Source organism: Canis lupus, chromosome 13 (genome assembly GCF_003254725.2).
Source record: "Canis lupus dingo isolate Sandy chromosome 13, ASM325472v2, whole genome shotgun sequence".
NCBI classification, from domain to species: domain Eukaryota; kingdom Metazoa; phylum Chordata; class Mammalia; order Carnivora; family Canidae; genus Canis; species Canis lupus.
Window position 1 is genome coordinate 5,446,991 of NC_064255.1, and position 20,379 is coordinate 5,467,369.

Below are 20,379 nucleotides of genomic sequence, written 5' to 3' on the forward strand. Positions count from 1 at the left end.
TGTTACAACACGTGTTACAAAATATAAACAATCTATTGAGAAATAGAACTATGAAAGATAGTAAATCACTAGATACTATATCACTTTTGAAAACACAAGATTATTTACCTAAGAAAGATTTAAATGTATAGGTAGGTGCCTGGTTCCTAATCTTTTAAATGGCTTACTCTTTACAATCTTGTAAAACTTTTGGCCATCCTTTTTAGAAGAATGTTTTTAAATAAATAAGGTAAAAATAAATAAATAAAATAAAATGCATAAAGTAAATTAAGTGGAATTACAAAGAAAACCTACTCTGAAATATAGACACCAAGTTAAGAACCCAAGGTAGACCCTAAAATAGTTTATGCCTTGCAAATACATATTTCTCACATCTCAGTTGCTACTGTTCAAAATTAATTATTTTTTTAAAGTTTTTATTTATTTATTTATTTAACAGAGAGGGCACACAAGCAGGGGGAGCACCAGAGGAAGAAGGAAAAGCAGGCTTACTATTGAGCAAGGGAGTCCATTGCAGACTCGATTTCAGGAACCTGGGATTGTGACCTGAGCTGAAGGCAGGTGCTTAAATGACTAAGCCACCCAAGTGCCCCTAAAATTAATCAAGTTCTTATCTTAAAACTAAAATTCACTAAGAATTTGGGAGGAAGTGTCAAGTTTTATATCTTAGTATCTTAAAGAACCTGCTACAAGACTGGTGTGTAAGACTTAGGCATTGCTGCTTTCAATTTTCTCAGCAATTATCTTAGTTCTTACCTATTAAGACTTATTCTTACCCAATTGTGGGAGAGAAGTCTGCATTGATCTCTCTTGTGTTATCAAAGTTTAAAATATGGTAGGTTTCCATTCCCCTTAACTATGGTGGACATTTTAGGAAATTGCTACCTTCTTCTATGGGTGAAGTGTGTGTGTGTGTGTGTGTGTGTTTGTGTGTGTGTACTTATTAACGAATTTTCCTTTCACACTATGGAAATCATATAATACATATTATTTATGAATATAGAGAGAAGAAATATAAGCAAAATGTAAAACATGGACATAGTCTTCAAACAACTTTTCCCTAAAGAGAAATTTTTCTAAGAGATGTTTCCTAAAGAGTGACCTGTTTGCTTTATAACTAACAATATCCTTTTAAGGACATAACAATAAATTTGAAATAATTCTCTGGATTTCACTCACTATCATGTATTTCAATTATTTAAAATACAGTGTCAAAGAAGTAAAAGTATATATCCTAACATCTTAGTTTTCACTTGGAAAAAATTGCTTGATGAAATCAGAATAAATCAAATTTTACATAAATACATGAAAGATTAGCCTTATTTTCTGCTGGGGTCTTCATAGGCATCTCAAAAAATTTTGTCACTACATGTCATTTAATAAGATCAGTTTATTATTAAGATAATAGGAAATTTGAAAATGATGTGAAGATTAGTAATCTAAAAAAATAGGTTTTAATGAATCTAAGACATATATATGTTCCTTTACTTCTGCTTATATACTGTGATGAAGGTATACAAAGATACGTACACTAAAAACATTTAACAAACTATTTAGCACATTTATTTCTAAAGAAAAGTGTTTTCTCTCAAATAGTTTTTCAAGAACAAAAATAGAATTTTGATTTTTTTATACTCAGGTTGCCTTTTTTATATCTCTTTGAAAGTAACTGAATATTGTATATGTATTTACACTTTGTATATGTCAGCTCTTTTGACATATTCTAGAGATATTTATATAAAAATACTTAATTTAACTCAGGAAATCAATCATATCATGGCATTTGGATTTTAAAATATTTTAAAAATTATTTGACTTATGTATTACCCTGTGAATTTAAAGTGTAAGAAAATCACATGATATATTGTAGAATAAACCCAGCATTTACTTTCTAAAGTCATCTATTCTCATGTCTGCTGGTCCAAAATTATATGCCATATAATTAATTACATGTGAGAAAGTGTATCTTTTCTTTTTTTTTTTTAATTGCCCACATTTTTCATTATTAAAAATAAAATTGGGCAAACTAATAGGTAAAGTAGAAGTTCTTTACATTCGTCTTGGGAGAAATGAATGCTTGTTTTTATAGTTCATAATATCTAAGCATTTCCATTTTTGTAGTTACAACTAGATGAGGAGGTCATAGTTTGATTTGAAATATAATTTGGTGGTATGTGTTATTTTGGAGCTCTCAAGCCAAAATTAGTGTTCTCAGGGTTGTCTCACAGATAGTGGGCCTGCTGTTGGAAATCATTTATCAATGACATGTTAGGTGTTAAAAGCATGCTAGATTCCAGGGATACAAAAGTCAATAATGATGGGTTCCTTAGATTTGAGTATACCTCTTTCAACAGGATTAGATTTTGATATTGGTCTTATTTATGGTCAAAGAGATCACATTGTTTCAGAACCATTATTATTTCAATCTGTTAATACATTTCTGAATTGTGTCGGTTGGCATTGCTAAAGTTCCCTGAGATAGGTGGCATAGATTGGCTGATTAACCGGTTTTCTGTGATTTTTCCTGTGACCATGTGTTTAAATATGGCTACAGCCTGCAAAATTGTGGTGTTTTCTTAAAACATTTGGATTCTCCTGTTGGAATATTGGTGCATCAATACACTATGTTTGTGCCAAAAGCCTTCTTATAGCTCAGTTGACATACTAACAAACAGCCTTAGAGACTTTCAAATTAATGCTTATATGATTTTCTTCACTCTTTTGAAAATGTTAGGAAAAGCCATTGAATTCTTTGAAATAGACTATTTCACGTATTTCACCTGTTCCAGTTAGGGAATTCATTTTGGAAAGCAGGCAGTTTTGTTTGTCAGTGATTATAACTGAGCAACTCCTAGTATCTTCATTGGGAATTGCTGTTAAAGGCAGATTTTGGTTTCCTTAGAAATTCTGAAGAAGTTTAGTGAGAATTGCTCAGAATATGTTTTTACAAATTCAATAATTTTAAATAATGACCTTTTTCAAAATCAATTTGATGCATCATAACCAAATAGCAGAAGGGCACTAAAGATCAACTGAGCTGCTTTTTGACTAACGTTTCAGGGATTGTGAAGCAGCAGATAGACAGCCATATCACAGATCCAGATCAACAGAACAACGGCCTCTCCTAGAGCGGACCACCACCCGCTCCAGATCCACTGAGCGTCCTGATACAAACCTCATGAGGTCGATGCCTTCATTAATGACTGGAAGATCTGCCCCTCCTTCACCTGCCTTATCGAGGTGAAAGATAAATCAATCAGACTAACCTCCCCTTTGCCCCACCAGCACACCTATTTATTTTCCCAGGAGCTAAATGGTCTCTTCTATCATCTTTGGCTGATCACTAATAACAATCAATACTAACCTTTTCAGTGTCAGCACACTATTTATATTCAGCGGATATAATAGTGTGTGGCTACCATTGTAATTTGTTTTTAACTGTCCTGACCACATTTGTTTTGTGATTTCTCATTTATCAGGAGTCCTGGGTAAATCCCCCATAATGCACCTCATAACTATCATGTTCTTCTCCTACAGAATGAGAAATTGTTTGTGTCCATTAGACATCACTTTTGGGATAATCATCATAATGACAATAACTAAAACTAAATTTTTGTTTCTTTCTATCAATACTAGTATCATGTATTAACCAGTATCTTCTTTAGCTAAATTTTGAATTGTTCAGCGTTTCATTTGTAGTTTCATGAGATATTTTCTAATAAAGGGATATCTACCATAAGCCTGAGTAAAAATCTCCTTGGATCAAGGGAGGGAGGTTAGTGTTGAGAGCTGGAAATCTGGTAGAAAGAAATGTAAAACATTACGTTTTATTTTTTGAGCAACAGAACTCTCCTATTGCTTTCGTAAGGATAGAATACTAATTTACATTAATAATTCCATGGATGTTACTGTAGGATTTTGTGTGCATGTATCTGTGTATGTATGCATATGACACAACAGTAGAAACATCTTTCAAAAATCATTCAAATATCCATATTCTGTCCTACTTTCCTAACTTTTTAATCAGCAGCTAAACCTCTTTTAAAATTGCACTTGCACAGCTATCATATGAACCAAATGTATTAAAATGGTTTCATGCATCCTACTGAAAATGAACATCAATGGTGCATCTTGTAGGTCTCATCCTCGTACTGGGTCTGTCCAAACAAGCCCGTCAAGTACTCCAGTGGCAGGACGAAGGGGCCGGCAACTTCCACAACTTCCGCCAAAGGGAACATTGGAGAGAAGTAAGTTTTATTTCTAATTCTATCATGTAGGAAAGGCACATGGAAGCTAAGGTGAATCAAGATTTTTTTTACTATCTTTGTGTTAGTGTTCTTCTTTTGTTAATTGAATGCCTTAGCCACATTTGCTAGTAGTTCTATTTATAAATATATTTATAAATGTTATATATTTTGCATTTAAAATTTATAATATCTGGAGGTAAAATAACTTACCATTATTACTCTTGCACATTTTCAAACTTTGAATAAATGCATTTTAAAAAGTAAACTTAATGCTCTTAAATAAGCAGTTGGATGATATTTCTTTGCTACAACTAAGTATATGTAATTGTTGATAGTTACATAAAGTTTATTAGTAACTAGCCAAATCAATTTTCACACACTGCAAAGGACTGGTTAGCTGATGCACAACAATGGTGATCCTTCTCAAAACTGGAGTACCAGAAAAAAGGTAATCATGAATATACAAAGAAAGATGCATGTTGTACTGATATTTTTAATATTTTCAATTTTTTTATATAAGAAGCACTATTTGTTTATATACAGATGAGCATACTCCCCAATCTATAAATTCTTGGATAAAGGACCTCTAAAAGCATGGATGATAGAAAATAATAATTTTTAACCTCATTTTTTAAATGGTCCCTTTATTTAGTAACTGAATATGCTTTGCCAAAAAATACATATATATATATATATATTTAAATCACCATTTAATTTTTCTTTAATAAAGACATACATTTTGTGCCTTTGGAAATTTCTGTTGTTTTTAACCCCTGTGCTTTGGTTCCCTCTTTTGTTTTGTTTTTATTTTGTTTTTCCTAGACAATGGAGTCAAGGAGATAGAACCTTATGAAGGTCTGTACATAAAGGAGGGTTTGTTTTGTGCTGACAGCCTTTTTGGGGGGCTCTGTAGGCAAAAATAAACCCAACTGCAATTGATGTCCATCCATTGTGTAGGCTTTTATAGACAGTAAAATGATTCTGTTTTATAATTTTTGGTGAAGTATTCAACTTTTGTTTTACTTGGAAATTATAACAAGGAGTTGAATTTCTTTGATTCTGTCCAAGTAAGAATACAAAGAGTTAGTTGAGCTTCCTTTAAGATGAGAAGATAAAATGTTCTGTTTTTAAAAAATTGTAATTTACCTTTCAAGCAGAATTCTGTATATTGTGCAAGACTTTAACCAAAGATATCAATTGCAGTCTGTGTTTATGTCACTGAAGATGTACACCTAGTCTAGTGAGACTTATCATCATATATTTCATTTTGTATTTATGATGATCTTTCAATGATTAAATTTGACTTTCTGGAAAAGAAAGTTGTTGAATTAGACAGTCATTGTGGTTTGTACTTCCCACATCACTTTTTATGTTGTGCCAAGAGTGCTTACAGTATACTGAAGTTAAATATGTACAGTTTTATATCAACACTACATTATGACTCAAGAGAAAATATTGAGTCATGATATATTGGAGTGTCATACATTTATTAAATAATAAAATTCAAAAAAAAATAAATATTAAAATTCATCTGCCAATGAAAGAATTCTGAAATTAACTTTGTAAATTTAAAGAATTATTAGGTATTTTATTTACTTATGAATTTCCAGCACATAGAATAATGCGTGGCACATTATAGGCCCACAATAAATTTTTGTTGAATGAATGCATGAAATGTTTAAAAATTGAAAAGCTACTTCAAATAGTGTATAATGTATCACTAAAATAATCTTGTCATTCTCTAGATGTTTATATTAAAATGTGTTTTATATTAAAATTTCTATAACCTATTTGTACCAAAATTTTAAGTGCACTGCATTTGAGCAGCAGTACTTTGATTGCCTTATGTAACTTGGAACAGGTTGTGTTCTTGTTAGTTACTGTATGATTTATGGACTTCTATATTGAGGTTCTTCCTATACTATGTACCATGATTTTAAACAACTCCATGATATTATGACTAATGGTCTCTTATGCTGCCTGGTAAAGAGATTACAGCAGCATTTCTGTAGTTCTCAATTATTCATATAAGAATGAATGTATATAATTTTAAAAGTGCTTTCCAGAAAGCAAGTTATGTAGTACATATGAAGTTTTTGTCTTCCCAGGACTTTTAAAGGTAGAGTTTTGACTTCATTTGTTGGCATATGAAGTCAAAAATATAATTTATGTCATAACTTTTAAAAAATCTTTTATAGCAATAGTCTATTGAGATGTGAGTAGTTCCATTCTTTCTAATAATAAATCTACCAGGAAGTCAAGATAGAGCTGATACTGAAAGTCAGGGTTGAGGAAGTTTTTAATGGGCTTGTCAACTAATGTTCTATATACCATCTAGTTTTTGCCTCATAATGGTTTTCCTTTAATGTCCCTTTTCATTGTGATTTTTTTCTTTTTTTTTATAAGTAAGAAAAAAAGGAGAGCGTAAACCTCCTTTATCATTTCCAGTATGAGATAAAAGGATTTTCTGTTTGTTTTGTAATTGCTTGAAGGTATGGATGATTTCAGCAGTGTCTTTGTAAATGCTGATATGAAAACTTCAGCAGATACATAATTGTGTGATTTTCTTTAGCTTTAATGGAGATACAAAATATCTCTTTTAGAAGTTTTCAAAATTCTGACTGAAGTTAAAGGTGCATACCCCAAAATAGGCTATCAGTTGGTGGTCTAAATAAAATTATGTTTGAATTATGTCTTAAAAAGTTGTCAGGAGTTATAATTTAATGGCATTATTTCAAAAGCAAAGTAATGACGTGTTTATTTTTCTCACCCTGTTCAAAGGCTAAAAAATGAGCAACTCCTAGTTTAATTCCTTTTGATTTGGTTATATTTTAGTCTGTTAATTAAATTAATTCAAAACCTTGTATATGTTGGTTTTCATGCTGGTACAGTATTGGTTATCTTCTCTTTGCTTAAAAAACAGAAAAAATAGGAACAATATAAGAAAAGTATAGCATACTAAACAACTGTTAAGGCATTAATATTTTTTAATATTTTTCCTGTCTTTGATGTACTGGCATTTTGCAAAAATAAAAGTTTATAATACCATTTCTTTTTGTTCTGTAGAAGAAAATATATATAATATTATTTTTCTAAGAATATATCAAGTTTATAGACAACGTATTTTGCCAAATTTACACAGCACATACTGCAAATATTTTAAGAGTTAACAATTTCTCTTTTACAAATGAAAGCCATCATAGAAGGAGACAGTATGATACTTTATTAATAGAATACTTAATTTGCTTCCGTAACCTGTCAGAAACTCATTAAAAATAATGTTAGTCTCCTTATAATCCTTCATTGTATCGTGAATAATTTGAAATTTTTTATCACAAAGAGTAACAAATATACATATCTGGTTTTATTTTTTCTTTACTTGTGCAAATACAGAAGTTAATGAAGAAACTGGGCATGTGGAAGAGCAGTGGGGAGAAAAGCAGGGTGAAGAGGTCAAGGCAGGTCTGTCTATGTGTCTAAAATAAATAATGCTGTTTTAGAAGTATGATTTTTCAATTTCACATAAGACAGTGGGCTCCAAATTTATAAATGCACAGTAAAGAACAGATTGTTTTTCAGTACTGATTTTTAAATAAATTGCCTAATTCTATTGGGAAATATTACATAAGCTATCTACATAACTTACCAGGATATTTAATTTATCCATCTGAATATGTTCCTTAATATTTAAATCAAACTAAAATTATAGACTGCCTCTAATCAAACTCATAACTATCCTTTATACCAACTCTATATTCAGGTGTTTATTTATTGATAATTGAGTTCCTACTGTAGGTTACACTGAGTAGAGGTATGTTGTAGTCCTAGCCTCTTCTCTAAAGAATTTTTATTTTGTAGAGGCAAATTACAGGTAAATACAGAGCAGAGTATAAATTTCATTAAAACTTTCAGAGACTATCGCAATTTTCTTCATAATTTTTTTTCTGAAAATAGGAACAATTAACCATAGATCCTTGTTCTTCCTCCCAGTTCAATATTGCTCTAATATTTATTGACAATCATAATTTCTTACTAAAGAGTCCTCTTCCAAGTGGTGTGAAGGGCCTTCATTTTGGTGTTTTTTAAGTCCTTGTTATGTTTACATGTCATAATTTTTGCCACTTTCTTTGTCAGAATGCTCCTGAAAGGATTTTAAAATTTTAAATATTACATCAGTAAATATATTAATACATTTCTTATCAAATTTTCACTATTTTTATTTGAAACACAGAATTGAATCCTAGTCTTTTCTAAGATGTCAGTTTAAAAAAAATTTAAATGTCTAAAAATTTTTTTTTAATTTCTTTGAACAATGAAGAATAACTGCAGTCCTAATTTTATCATGTTTAGCTCATCATCACTTTTCATTCATGAACAGTAGAGTGTATTTTTTGTGCCTTATGTTCTTTCTTTTTACACTGTGTGAAAGCAATGTTTTCATGTACACTGTGGATAACAAGTATTTTCATGGATGCATTCTCTCAGTATTTATAGTGTAAGACACAAGACCTCCTAAGCTGCATTTGCTGGTTATCAGTAACTATTTTTAATATCACAAAGATGAGAATAATCATCAGAATGCATCTGATCATGAAAACAAAGGCAAATTTAGCTGCATATTTCTTGAAATGTGTAACTATCTCTGCTCTGAATATCTAATATTCTAACCACTAGAATGTCACACATCTTCAATTTTCCTGCAATGCTATGGAAATAATATGTTTAGAATATACCTTAAAAAATGAATTTCATTTTAATTTAATTTAGCTGTACAATTAATGTCTTCCTATTTGCCCACTCCCATATATCTCATACTAGTCCACACGAACACTGAAATATTTTCACACTGTTCGTGAATTGGCTTCTACAGGAAAATCATTTTTTAGAAAATTGCTAGTTTGGCAGCTTCAGTGGTAGATAATATTTTTATTTATTTTTCACTTCATTAAGATAAAGCCTGGTTGTTGAACCAGTTTGTTATTCTCAAAATTAGCTTAAACAGTGAATACATCAATTGTTAAATTAGCATAAAATCATAACCATAATCTTTCTAACTCACTATAAAATGACTCTTTATTCCTGATTTTGTTTTTATTACTTCCTCATAGGATGGGAAGGATACACTCTACTCTTGTGTTTATTAATGTGAGATGTCATGTTTAATGCATGAATTTGTTTCCCTAGTGTGTGATTTCATCTTTTGTGGTGTGCTTGACTTTTATTTGGTTGTTAATGACTTTAATTATTAACCAGTGTTGTCTGTTTTCAATGTTAAAAAGACGATGAGGGAGAAACAACAAGCCCACCTAATAATGGGAAAAAAGGCAAGTCTAATATGAAGTTAATAGTGCCTTTCTATATATTAGACACTCAGTATTGACCTTTTTGATGTGTGAATATGCTTTCTTAAATAAACATAAATATCCTAATACAATCCTATTCTATTGAAATGTATGGCATTAAAGACAGAAGTTTGGCTTTGTTGGTCATATTAAGATTCTGAGGGAAAAAACAATGGTCAAGTTATCATGCAAAAAAACAGCATAGATATTTTTCAATCTGGAAATTGTTTTAAAACGGAATGATATAAAAATACTTTAAGCAGAATTTTAAATTAGAAAATGATATGAACTTAATAATTAATTCAACAATATTAAATGAACACATAATATTTGTAGGTTTTTCATGGTTTTATACACATGAATTAATATATTGCCTAGTGAAAAAGATTATCAATTTCAATACTTCGATTTAGTTTTCTTATGATTATTGGTGACTTAACCCTATAACCCAGCACAACTGAGTTGTTGTTCTGTCAAAAACAGTAGGATTGTATATGTTTTATAGTAATTGATAATCAAATATACCCACAGGTATTGACTTAAGATGTCATCATCTTAAGATGGTCATAAAAAAAACAATGTTCTAAAATTTCTCCATATCATAATAACTTGCCCTTGTTATGGCACCAAATTAAAAAATGAATAGGTTTTGCTTCAGTAACATTAGCTAAAATGTCCTTTAGTCTTGAATATATTCTTTCTTCCCTGTCTTCATCTGTTATAAAGTCTACAATATTCTTTGTGATATTTAATTAGCACTAAAATAATTTTATAATTTTTCTTACTGTGGAGTTTCTTACTGTGTTAATTATTCATTAACATAGCATAAAATTCCTGAAAAATGTTAGGATATCATAGGTTAAAAAGGTAAAAATAATGTAACAAAATAAAATGAAATCAAGTATTATAAAATATTAACATCTTCCATAAAACAATAAAAATGTAAATAAGCTTTCAGTGTGTATTTACATATGTGTCATTTTTATCTGTATCTTAACCTCTATGATTTTTGCTTAGTACCTATGAATGGATATGTTCACATGTACTGAAATTTATGTCAGTGTTCTGAAAAGTAGATATTTCTTCTTAAATTCAATTATTAAAGTGCAACAAGTTTTAAACATATTTGATGCCAGTTTGTATTTAAGTATGTTTAAATGTATCAAAAGAATAAGACTTCACAGGAGGTCACCACGGTAAATACTTGAACTGAACAAGTACTTTCAGCAGGTTTTTGGAGCTTTCTGAACTCTAGTTGACCCTAAATACTGTTAAATCCTTCACTGCTAAACCATTCTGCAGTCTTACTGTTCTTTTGATCTTGCATGGAAAAGTTCTACTGACAATGAGTGTTGAGTCACTCCTGCTCGTTATTAATGTATTTTTATCATTTACATAAAAATCCTCTTTACTGCAAAACATCACTATTGTTATATAGATCAATCCTTTATAGGATATTTGGACATAAAAAGAAGTTAATGAATAAAAATTTGAAAGATGAGAACTCTGTATATTTTACATGTACCAATTCACATTTTTATTTAACATAATCTTTTGATGGCCTACCTATGGTTAAGGTCTAAGCATCTAATTTTTCCTTTTGCTGTTTTCTTTTTAGAAAGACAAATTTACTCTTTGTGTTGAATTTCACAGGAAAGTTCATGAGTGAGATTAAGGTGGGAGGTTATTTTTAAATTGGCTAAAGCATATTTGTGATTGGAGAAAATATACTATTCCTTCTACTTATGTATTCAGGGTTTAAAAAAAAAAAACGTAACTATGAATTTTAGCTTTAACCGTGTGTTAGAAATGGCCAAGCATTGAATTGAATGATGGATTTATCACCATCCTCTCTTCTGATTTAAAATGCTAAGGGAGGAAATAATAAAGATAAAGATAGCTTTATTCTACATCTCTCTGTGAAGTGCCCACATATCATTTTGGAAAAGACATAGTGTATGCTGCCCTTCAGTTAGTGAGATACGTGATCAGTCAGCCAGAGCATCTCCATTAACCCTGTATTGAGGTCAGATCCTTTGATAGGTGGAATTGGTTTCAGAGTTCTCAAATGACAATCATTCTAAGCCAATCCCAGCCTTCATAATCCTTGCATTTACTGGGAGAAGCAAATAATAAATAAAAGGATATATCATATCATTTCATATACTGACAAGTATGAGGAAGAAAATCCAGTCAGGATAATGAAATAGATCGTGTTCAAGAGAGTAAGCTAAATAATTCTTCATAATGGATTCTGAAAAAAAGCACTCCCATCTAGGTTATATTTGAGCAGAAGCCAAAATAAAGTGACAGAGTTACCACTTGAAGGCCTGGAAAGAAGAGTGTTCTTTGCAGAGAGAACAGCAAGAAGGAAGGCTCTGTAATGGGAGCCAGCTTGACTTGTTGAAGGAGCTGAAAGAAGTCATTTGAGTGTGACAGAGTAAGCAAGGTGAACAGTAGTAGAGGTGGTCAGAAGGGCCTGGGCCAGGTGACTCATATTATCTATCAGTCAGTGTTAGGATTTTGTTTTCACTGAGTGAAATGCGAAGATTTGATTCAAGTAATATAGTATTTCTTTTTTAAATAAAATCGGTGTCATTGCCATGTTGAGATTAACCTGAAAGAACTGAGATTAGAAATAGAGAGGCTTTTGCAATAACCCAGGAAAGAGTTGACTGTGGCTTAGCCCACAGTGACAGGGAGAGTTGGATTCTGGATGGATATTAAAATAGAGCCAACAATAGAGCCACCTGATAGGGTGAAAGAGATTCAGTAATAACATGCAGGCTTGGGGCCTACATAACTGGAAAAATATGGTGTTTCTATTAACTGATACAGGAAAAAACTTGGGAAGAATTGTTTGGCGGAAACATGAAGTGCTCAGTTTTGGATGTAAGTTAGAGATCTTCCTAGATATCTAAGGTAAGATGTCAAATAGGCAGTTTAAAGTATGGTCTGGATTTCAGGTTGGAGATTTGGATTCTTTGGGAGTTACCCTCATAAAGAGAGGGGTTTAAAACCATGAGGCTGGTTGAGATCACTGAGAGAACTGGTGTAGAAGAGGTAACGGGACTGTGCACTGAATTACTCTCATATTTAGAAGTTGACAAAATGAAGCAGCAGGAGACAGAAATGGAAGGGAAACCATGGAGCGCAGTGTCTGAGTACTTGAAGTGGAGACAGGTGAAGACAGTACTTGAAGTGGGAGAGAACTGCTGAGTGTGAAACCATCACTAGATTTAGCAAATGTGAAGTCATCATTTTAACCTTCCTGAAGAGCAGTTTTGGTGGCCTCATAAGCAGTAGAAGGCTGAGGAGAATGGATTTTTTAAAAAGAGGAGAGAAGAGGGACAATGAATATAGATACCTTTGAAAGAGTTTAGCTGTAAAGGGCAAGAAAAGAAATAAAAATCTAGAACTGAGGGGAGATATCATGGGAATGGAATGTATGCAGGATACGTGGGAAACTGCACGTTGTGTTTTGTTTTCTAAATCCAGATTGCTGGTTTGTAGATCCATCTGGCCCCAACCATCTCCCTATAGCTTACCAAGGTATCTTCTGGTATTCTGTGGCTTCGCTTCTAGATTTAGAATCAAGACTTTTAGGTTTAGAAGGAGCCTTATAAATGTTTTAATAAGACTACTTTTCTTCATTGACAAAGGAGCAGGATTCTAGAGGATAATCAGCTTTCCTCAGTCCACATAGGAGCAGATCTCTAGACTTGACTTCCAATGTATGTATTTCTATACCATACCTAAGTGGCAATCTTCTTGCATGGGTTTCAACCATTTATTTTATTTTAAATATTAGCTAATGGTTTAGCTCAATTCAACCAATATGTGCTATTATCAGCATATCGTACCAGGTGGTTATTGAAGATACAGTGACAAATCAGATGTGTTCCCTGCTTTGAGGATGTCTCAAAATAAAACAATGAGAATACAGTGAGAATAACACAACAGAGCTGCTAAAATTATTTTCTAACATGTCACTTATAAAGTGTCTTGACATTGTGATACATACAAAGAGGTAAGTTTTGAGGGATGCTGGGTAGGATTTCAGCCTAACATATTTCTTCCACTTGTCATAGTTCATATTTTGCCATTCTCCAATGGCTTAATTATTCTAATAATATAAAGCTTTTAAGCTTTCCAGATCACTGAAATGCAAATATTTCTGTGGAGATTGGCCTTACATACAGCTCTTCATAGGAAGCAAGTTAGAGCCTATGAGTGGAAAAAGTCAGGTGCAAGGAGTGGGATGCTGCAAAATGTGGTAGAGCACTAAATACCTTGGAAAAGTGATAATGATGAATTCTGCCTTGAACTAGCCCTACTCTAGTCTATTAGTCTGCTCTGACTAATGTTACTTGCTATGTAGATATGCTATAAATTTGCTTTCTTAAATAGTGTGGTATATTTAGATTGCTCAGACCAATACTTACCACATAATAAGTACCATATAAGCGTTAGCTGTTAGTACTTATATTTCTTAGTGATATCTTGCTCTGACTTTGTATTTTCAGCACACGCTCTGAAAACTTTTAAAGTAAAAGCACACCTAATTGTAAAAGTAAACCTGAACCATTTATTCAATATATATTGTTCAATAGTTTTTAGGAAATTATTCATCTTGATGCTGTTCTTGATCACCTAGCTTACCTAAGAAACAATACCAGGGGGAATAAAACAATAGATTGCAGCATTAGTTATGGCATATGATAATACATTTGTATGTGTTTTAATCCATGTATAAAAATCAAGATGCAAAAAAATCAATATGCAAATATTTAGAATACTTTCTTCTAAGAGAACTATTTAAATTATTAGTACTTTTCAAGTTTAATAGTGTTTAGAGTATTCCACTGGATGTCAATACATGCCTCTTAAGCTCTTTTCTACTCCCAGGCTTTCAGTTTCTGCTAAGGCTTTCAATATCTCCTCACCTCAGTTTCCTCTTCTGTAAAATAAAATATCCTATAGGAAGTTTTTTTATAGCAATTAAGTGTTTTTGGAATGTAGCTAATGAAATCCAAAGTCTCAGATAGTTTTGTTTCCAATTTATTGTCTGTGTTGTTACTGTTAATTTTGTTTGGTTTTGGAAACTTAACAGATACAACCTCTAATTGGTTGTTAGTGAGTCATTCACTGTGAGGATTATAGATTAAATAAACACTACCATATTACCTATCAAAAACTCATGTCCCTAAACATACAGAAGGAAAAAATATTTTATCCTTTTGAGCCTCAATGTATAGTTGCCGACATTATTTCAAACATAGATAGCCTTGTAGATAAGAAAGAAAGGAAAGAGGAAGAAGATGGGGGAAACACAGGTTACAAAGGAACCAAAAATAATAATTTTGACAGTCTCTGTAATAAATACTTACTTCTATAAGCATTCTAGAAGTTAGATAGCATTTAGGGTATGGACAGGCTTTGTTTTGCTGCCTCTGAGTATTCTTATGAATGCTTCTAGGGTAAGGAAAGTACTGTACCCATGTCTTAATTTCCAAATTTGATTTCTATCTAGATGATAATGGATTTTATATTTCTTAAGCACAGCATTCCTTGCCAACTTAAATGAATGACGATTTGACCAAAAATTATATGGAAAAGATGCAGGGATATTATTATAAAAAAGCAAGGAATTTATCATGTTTTTTAACAGGGTGAGCAATCACATCTGTATTATGGAATACTAACTCGGTGACAATGAGCAAGACGGCTTGAAAGAGAAGAGAGGAAATAGGACCATTTAGAGTATTTCAATAGTCCACTACGATGGTCTGAAACTAGAGTGAGAAGAAGAATAAATGCATTTAAAAATTTCCCTCCTCAGTAAAATCCACAGATCTAAGTGAATCAATTGTAGAAGTTAAGTACTTATAAACAAATATTTTAAAGTCTCTTTTTCTAATCTTTCCTTCCCTTCTTGGAGGCCATTTCTCCTTATTTTACTTTTCTTTCCCTCATTTTATTTCTTCTATAATTCCAAAGCCTCAGTTGGCTAATCAGATTTAGTGAAAAACCCCCTTCTACCTCATACTTTTTCTGCATACTTCAACCATTATTCAAGCCATTCCATCATTGACTTCCTAAATGTAATCCTAAAACCATCTTCTGTTGTTGAAAATAACGTGATCTTAGGAAGGTGATACAAGACTAGAGAAAGAACATAGGTTTTGGACGTTGGCTCAGGGCCTGACTTTACTATGTACCACTTGAAACCAACCACCTGATAGAAGGTCCTTCTTGTGTTCTATAGGATTAAATATGATGCTGAGTGTGGAAGCAATTGAAGCATACAGTACTATACAAATATAGACTTATTAAAGTAAGAATTTGTGCCCTTTGAATTGTAGCATTTGTAGGGTTAGCTACCAGGTGTGATGGAAAGTAGCTGAAATAGTTATTTTGAAGATGTGGGTTTCTTAAATGTCACTTAAAATTTCACTTCATACTTAAGTCTTCATGAGTAAAATCATTCTTCACATCATCTAATATTTATTAAATCAGTCTTTAAGCTTTCCCATCTACAAATGAAATTCACAACTGAATATTTACTCAATTCAATTTTAAAATACTCAGTGTTAGTAAAATATATATATATCCCTCTAGAGCAAATTTTTTTGTGTGTACTTGAGTGATTCCTAGTCTGAGCTATTTGATGTATATTCTTTCAACGTAATACTTACCAATTAAATTACATTATTCATCTTTGATTTTTACTTTTTACCCTTGGGTAGTAGGTGTACAATATCATGGGCTAGCCCTTTGTACTTAAATGTCAATTTTAAGTTCATTATTACTTAACACTAAGGAGGCTAGTTTGTTTTTTAAATTATCACAGTAGTTCCTTAAAAGAAAAGACTGTCTTTAAGGTGTTCCATCAGTGGTATTTTTTATGTTTTTGTTTAATATATCTAAAACAACCTTCAGATATACTTTCAAAATTTGAACATCTTCCTGATACAAAATTAGTTTGCTAATTTCATTTTAATACTATGGCCTATAATTCCAAGAGGGCTACATGTGGGTGGCTCTTGGTATTGGTTTTTGGTGATGAATTAATGTGTCGGTAGCCAGTTCTGGTTTTTTTCTGATTTTAATTTTGTTTTAAAATAGACCTTGAGTTTCAACATAGGGTTTAATAATAGTTACATTTAGAAGTTTTGGAAAATCTTCTAGGCTCTCAATGTCCTAATTTTATCATCTCTGGTATAGGTATTCTTCCACAAAATCTGATTTATTAGGCTAGGATAATAAGAAGCAAGAACAACTTTGTAATTTTAGAGAGGGAAAAAAACTTTAAAATTTTCAAGACCAACTTCCTCACTTCAAATATAACATATAAGAGGCCAGAGAGGGTATGAAACTTGCCTAAGATTGTACACATAGTTAATGGCAGAAATGTTCCTAGAAGCTACCATTCCTGGCTCAGTCTGGTAACATTTCTATAGCATTTTTTAATCAACCATTGATAGCCTTGATCTAGGTCTTCTTTCATTGTTATATTGGCTGTCATTTATAAATTGATGGTTATGGGACTTCTTTTGTTACTGGCATATAAGTTTTCAACAAATACTTGCTAACTTCACCCTGTCAACACAAGACAAATGACTATAAATTTCTCTTCAACTAAAATGTCAATTCAAAGTGTTTATAAAGAGTAAACATGTTATGTGTTACAGTGCTTTTTGCTGACTTACAAATAGGCTGTACCATTTTCAAAACAAGCCATTTCTACTTCTACATACACAATCTTACTTCAAAATTATCATGTCTTTTATTTTGTAACATTACAAACTATCAAGTGGTGGGACAACTCTTTAAAATGACAAATGTATATAGGGTTTTAGCAAATTTGATTTTAGGAACAACTCTGTAATGCTTGTTAAGTCTTTCATATTATATTGTTGGATAACCAAAAGTGCAAGTCTTTCAAAATCAAGAAATACTGTTGTAATGAGCTTATTATTTTCCCCAAAATGGGAAAATTAGTCTGTTGGTTTTTGATACTACAGATTAATTTGAATTAAAGGGCATACAGTTCCTTTATTCCTATAACTAAAAAGGGCTTAACCAGAGTTTTGGAATTTATTAGAAAGTTTGTGTATTCTTTAAAGTTCTTCAGATTTTTCTTTCCACTACTTTCTTGATTGAAATGTAGTATCTTTATCTAGATTGCTTACCAGTCCAGAGTCCTATATTGCATCTTTAGCAGATTATTTACCAATTAGAAAATCAGGGTTTCAACTACACACGTAAGTGTAACTTTAATATTCCCAAATTAAGGAGTTTGTTTCTTCACAAGAGCTGATTTATGTTGGGCCAGAATAAAATGTCTTATTATTAATAGCATTTATTTCAGGTTTAGGAACTGGAAAACCCTTAAATTAATGCAGTTGATTGTAACAGTGTAAGTAATCAAAAATAGTAGTGTATCCCAAATTACCTATATTTGATGTTGCAATATAGCATATTCTCCATTTTGATAGTGATTTCATCTTCATAGTTATGTTTTGCTTAGGTTAATATTTTAAAATATTAGTATTCCATTATTTATGACCAAAGGTGGATAAGGCACCAAAGAATTTTGTATGGCATGGTGAAACTTAATGGAGATTAAAATGTGTATTGATAGTAACCAGCTACTTATAATATAGCTTTAGAAACATGTGAATAAAAAACAGGCAAGTGTATACTTAAGTATTTATGAATGCTGCTATGAGATTAAGTACGGATCAATTAGTCTTACAAGGCCCTACATGATCTGTACTTCCCCATCCCATTTCATTACCTCTTTAACCTCATCTTATACTACTTTCCCCGTCATTCACTCTGTTCCAGTCACAGAGATCTCCATGCTTTTCTAGAACGTGTCAGATCTGCTCTTACCTTAGGACATTTGCATGTGCTGTTTTTCTGATTGTAATGCCTTCTCCCCAAATAACCATATGGCTAACTCCCTTACTTCTCCAAGTTCTTTACTCAAAACTTGTCTTCTTAGTGAGGCTATCCACGTCTAACTTATTTAAATGTTTGTCACACTCTGGACATTTGATTTTTTTCCTTAACCTACTTCATGTTTGCCTTCTTAGCACTTACCAATATCTAAGTCACAAAACGTTTTACTTGTTTATCTTATTTAATCTCTTTCTTCCACTAGAATATAAACTTTATGAGAAAATGGGGGTTTCTTTTCTGTTTTGTTAGTGGTAATATATTCCCAGTGCGTAGGCATGCCTGAATTATAGTAGGTACTGAATATATATTTGTTGAATTTAAACATATTATACACTATTACAAATAATTCTGAATAATCTTAGATAAGCCAAATAACTCATATTCAATGACACCCAACTGTTAATAGTTTCCATTGAATTTATTTCCCCACAGCACATAAATTTTTCTGTTACTTAATGAAAGTGTTAAATGTGGTAACAAAAAACTGGTCTTATCATATATCTTATATCATATATCTATATCATATATCTTATCATATATTAAGATGTATTTATAGATTCTCTCTTGGTATGTGTGGAAGTCTGCATTTTGATTCCAAATAAACATTTTATTGCACCATAACACAATGTTTAGCAAAATGTTTATTTCTAAAATAAATTAGTATTATTTAATATCAACTAAGAAAAAACTTTATTTGCCAAGGCATTTTAATTATATTTTCTTCATGTCTTAGCCCCATTCATTTTATTGAAAATAAATTTTGGAGTTTACGGAAATAAATTTTAGTGCTCTGGATTTTGAAACCTATAAAAAAATTCAATTGTCACATTCCTGTATTTAAAATATTGACTACTAAACATATATAGGAAAACATAGGGGGGAAACCTAAAAGATAATTAAGTTCCTGAAGCATATTTAGGTTCTCATTACACACATTATCTATACTTCTGACAAGCTCTGATTATTGTTTTTTGGTTTGTACTAGAAGTTACATGGGAAGACCAGCAGAAAAAGGTGAATGGTACAATAAGTGATGACAAACCATTGCCGAAAAAGAAACACCAATCTGAGCCAGGTTTGTCAGGGTTTGGAAAAACACTGAAAGCATGAGACTATAAGTATTGCATTTCATGCTTTTTAAATGTGTGTGTGCTTGTTGTACCTCATTTTTCTCATTTTGGTGTGAACTTTATAGTGTGTAGAGCCTACTTAAATTAGAATGGTGAACAATTTATTTCAAGATATGTGTAGAAAATGAATTCTACATATTTTGGAAAAAAATACTTTTTTTGTTATCAAGAATACTTCTACAGGAGAAAAATTGACTAATTTAAGCACGAATGGTCATTTATATATCTGGTTGTTTTGAATAAAATTAAAGTACCTTAATGGAAAGGCATCACAATATATAATTAAATATGATATATGTAATTAAAAGTAATATATGTAATCAAAGTACTTTAATGGAGAGAAATTACTTGATTCCTTAAAAAGTACTATACAAAGCTCAACAATAATAATAGTACTGTCAAGGCACTATACCAGATATTAGTAATGATTTATTTACAACTTTTGCAGCTAAAAATATTACAATAGCAAGAAGGAATAATAGCATATTATGTGAGTTCAGTAGTCTCTTTAGTTCATTATTTCCACAAATGAATTAAAACGAACCAATTTTATTTTCCTCTCCTTTCTTTTCTTAATTGGAGAGGTATTATTTACTAAATAGAAGACAAAAACTTGAACCATAAAATAAAAGGAATAAAAGGGATAAAAGGAAGAGAAGCAACGGGCAAAGGTAATAAATGGAATAATCA

General features: G+C 31.5%; 1 protein-coding gene across 49 annotated transcripts in view; it reads left to right on the plus strand.

The window, feature by feature from the left end:
• RIMS2 (regulating synaptic membrane exocytosis 2) overlaps positions 1-20,379 on the plus strand; it is a 580,920-nt gene that overhangs the window by 372,166 nt on the left and 188,375 nt on the right. For 27 of the 49 annotated variants that reach the window (XM_049093309.1, XM_049093312.1, XM_049093320.1 and 24 more), the window contains 2 exons: positions 3,061-3,240; positions 4,138-4,247. In XM_049093309.1, the coding sequence (XP_048949266.1) occupies positions 3,061-3,240; positions 4,138-4,247 (290 nt within the window). Of the gene's footprint in view, positions 1-3,060; positions 3,241-4,137; positions 4,248-5,069; positions 5,103-7,640; positions 7,710-20,379 lie in introns of all 49 variants that reach the window. The other 22 variants (XM_049093314.1, XM_049093315.1, XM_049093317.1 and 19 more) reach the window with 4 other exon arrangements.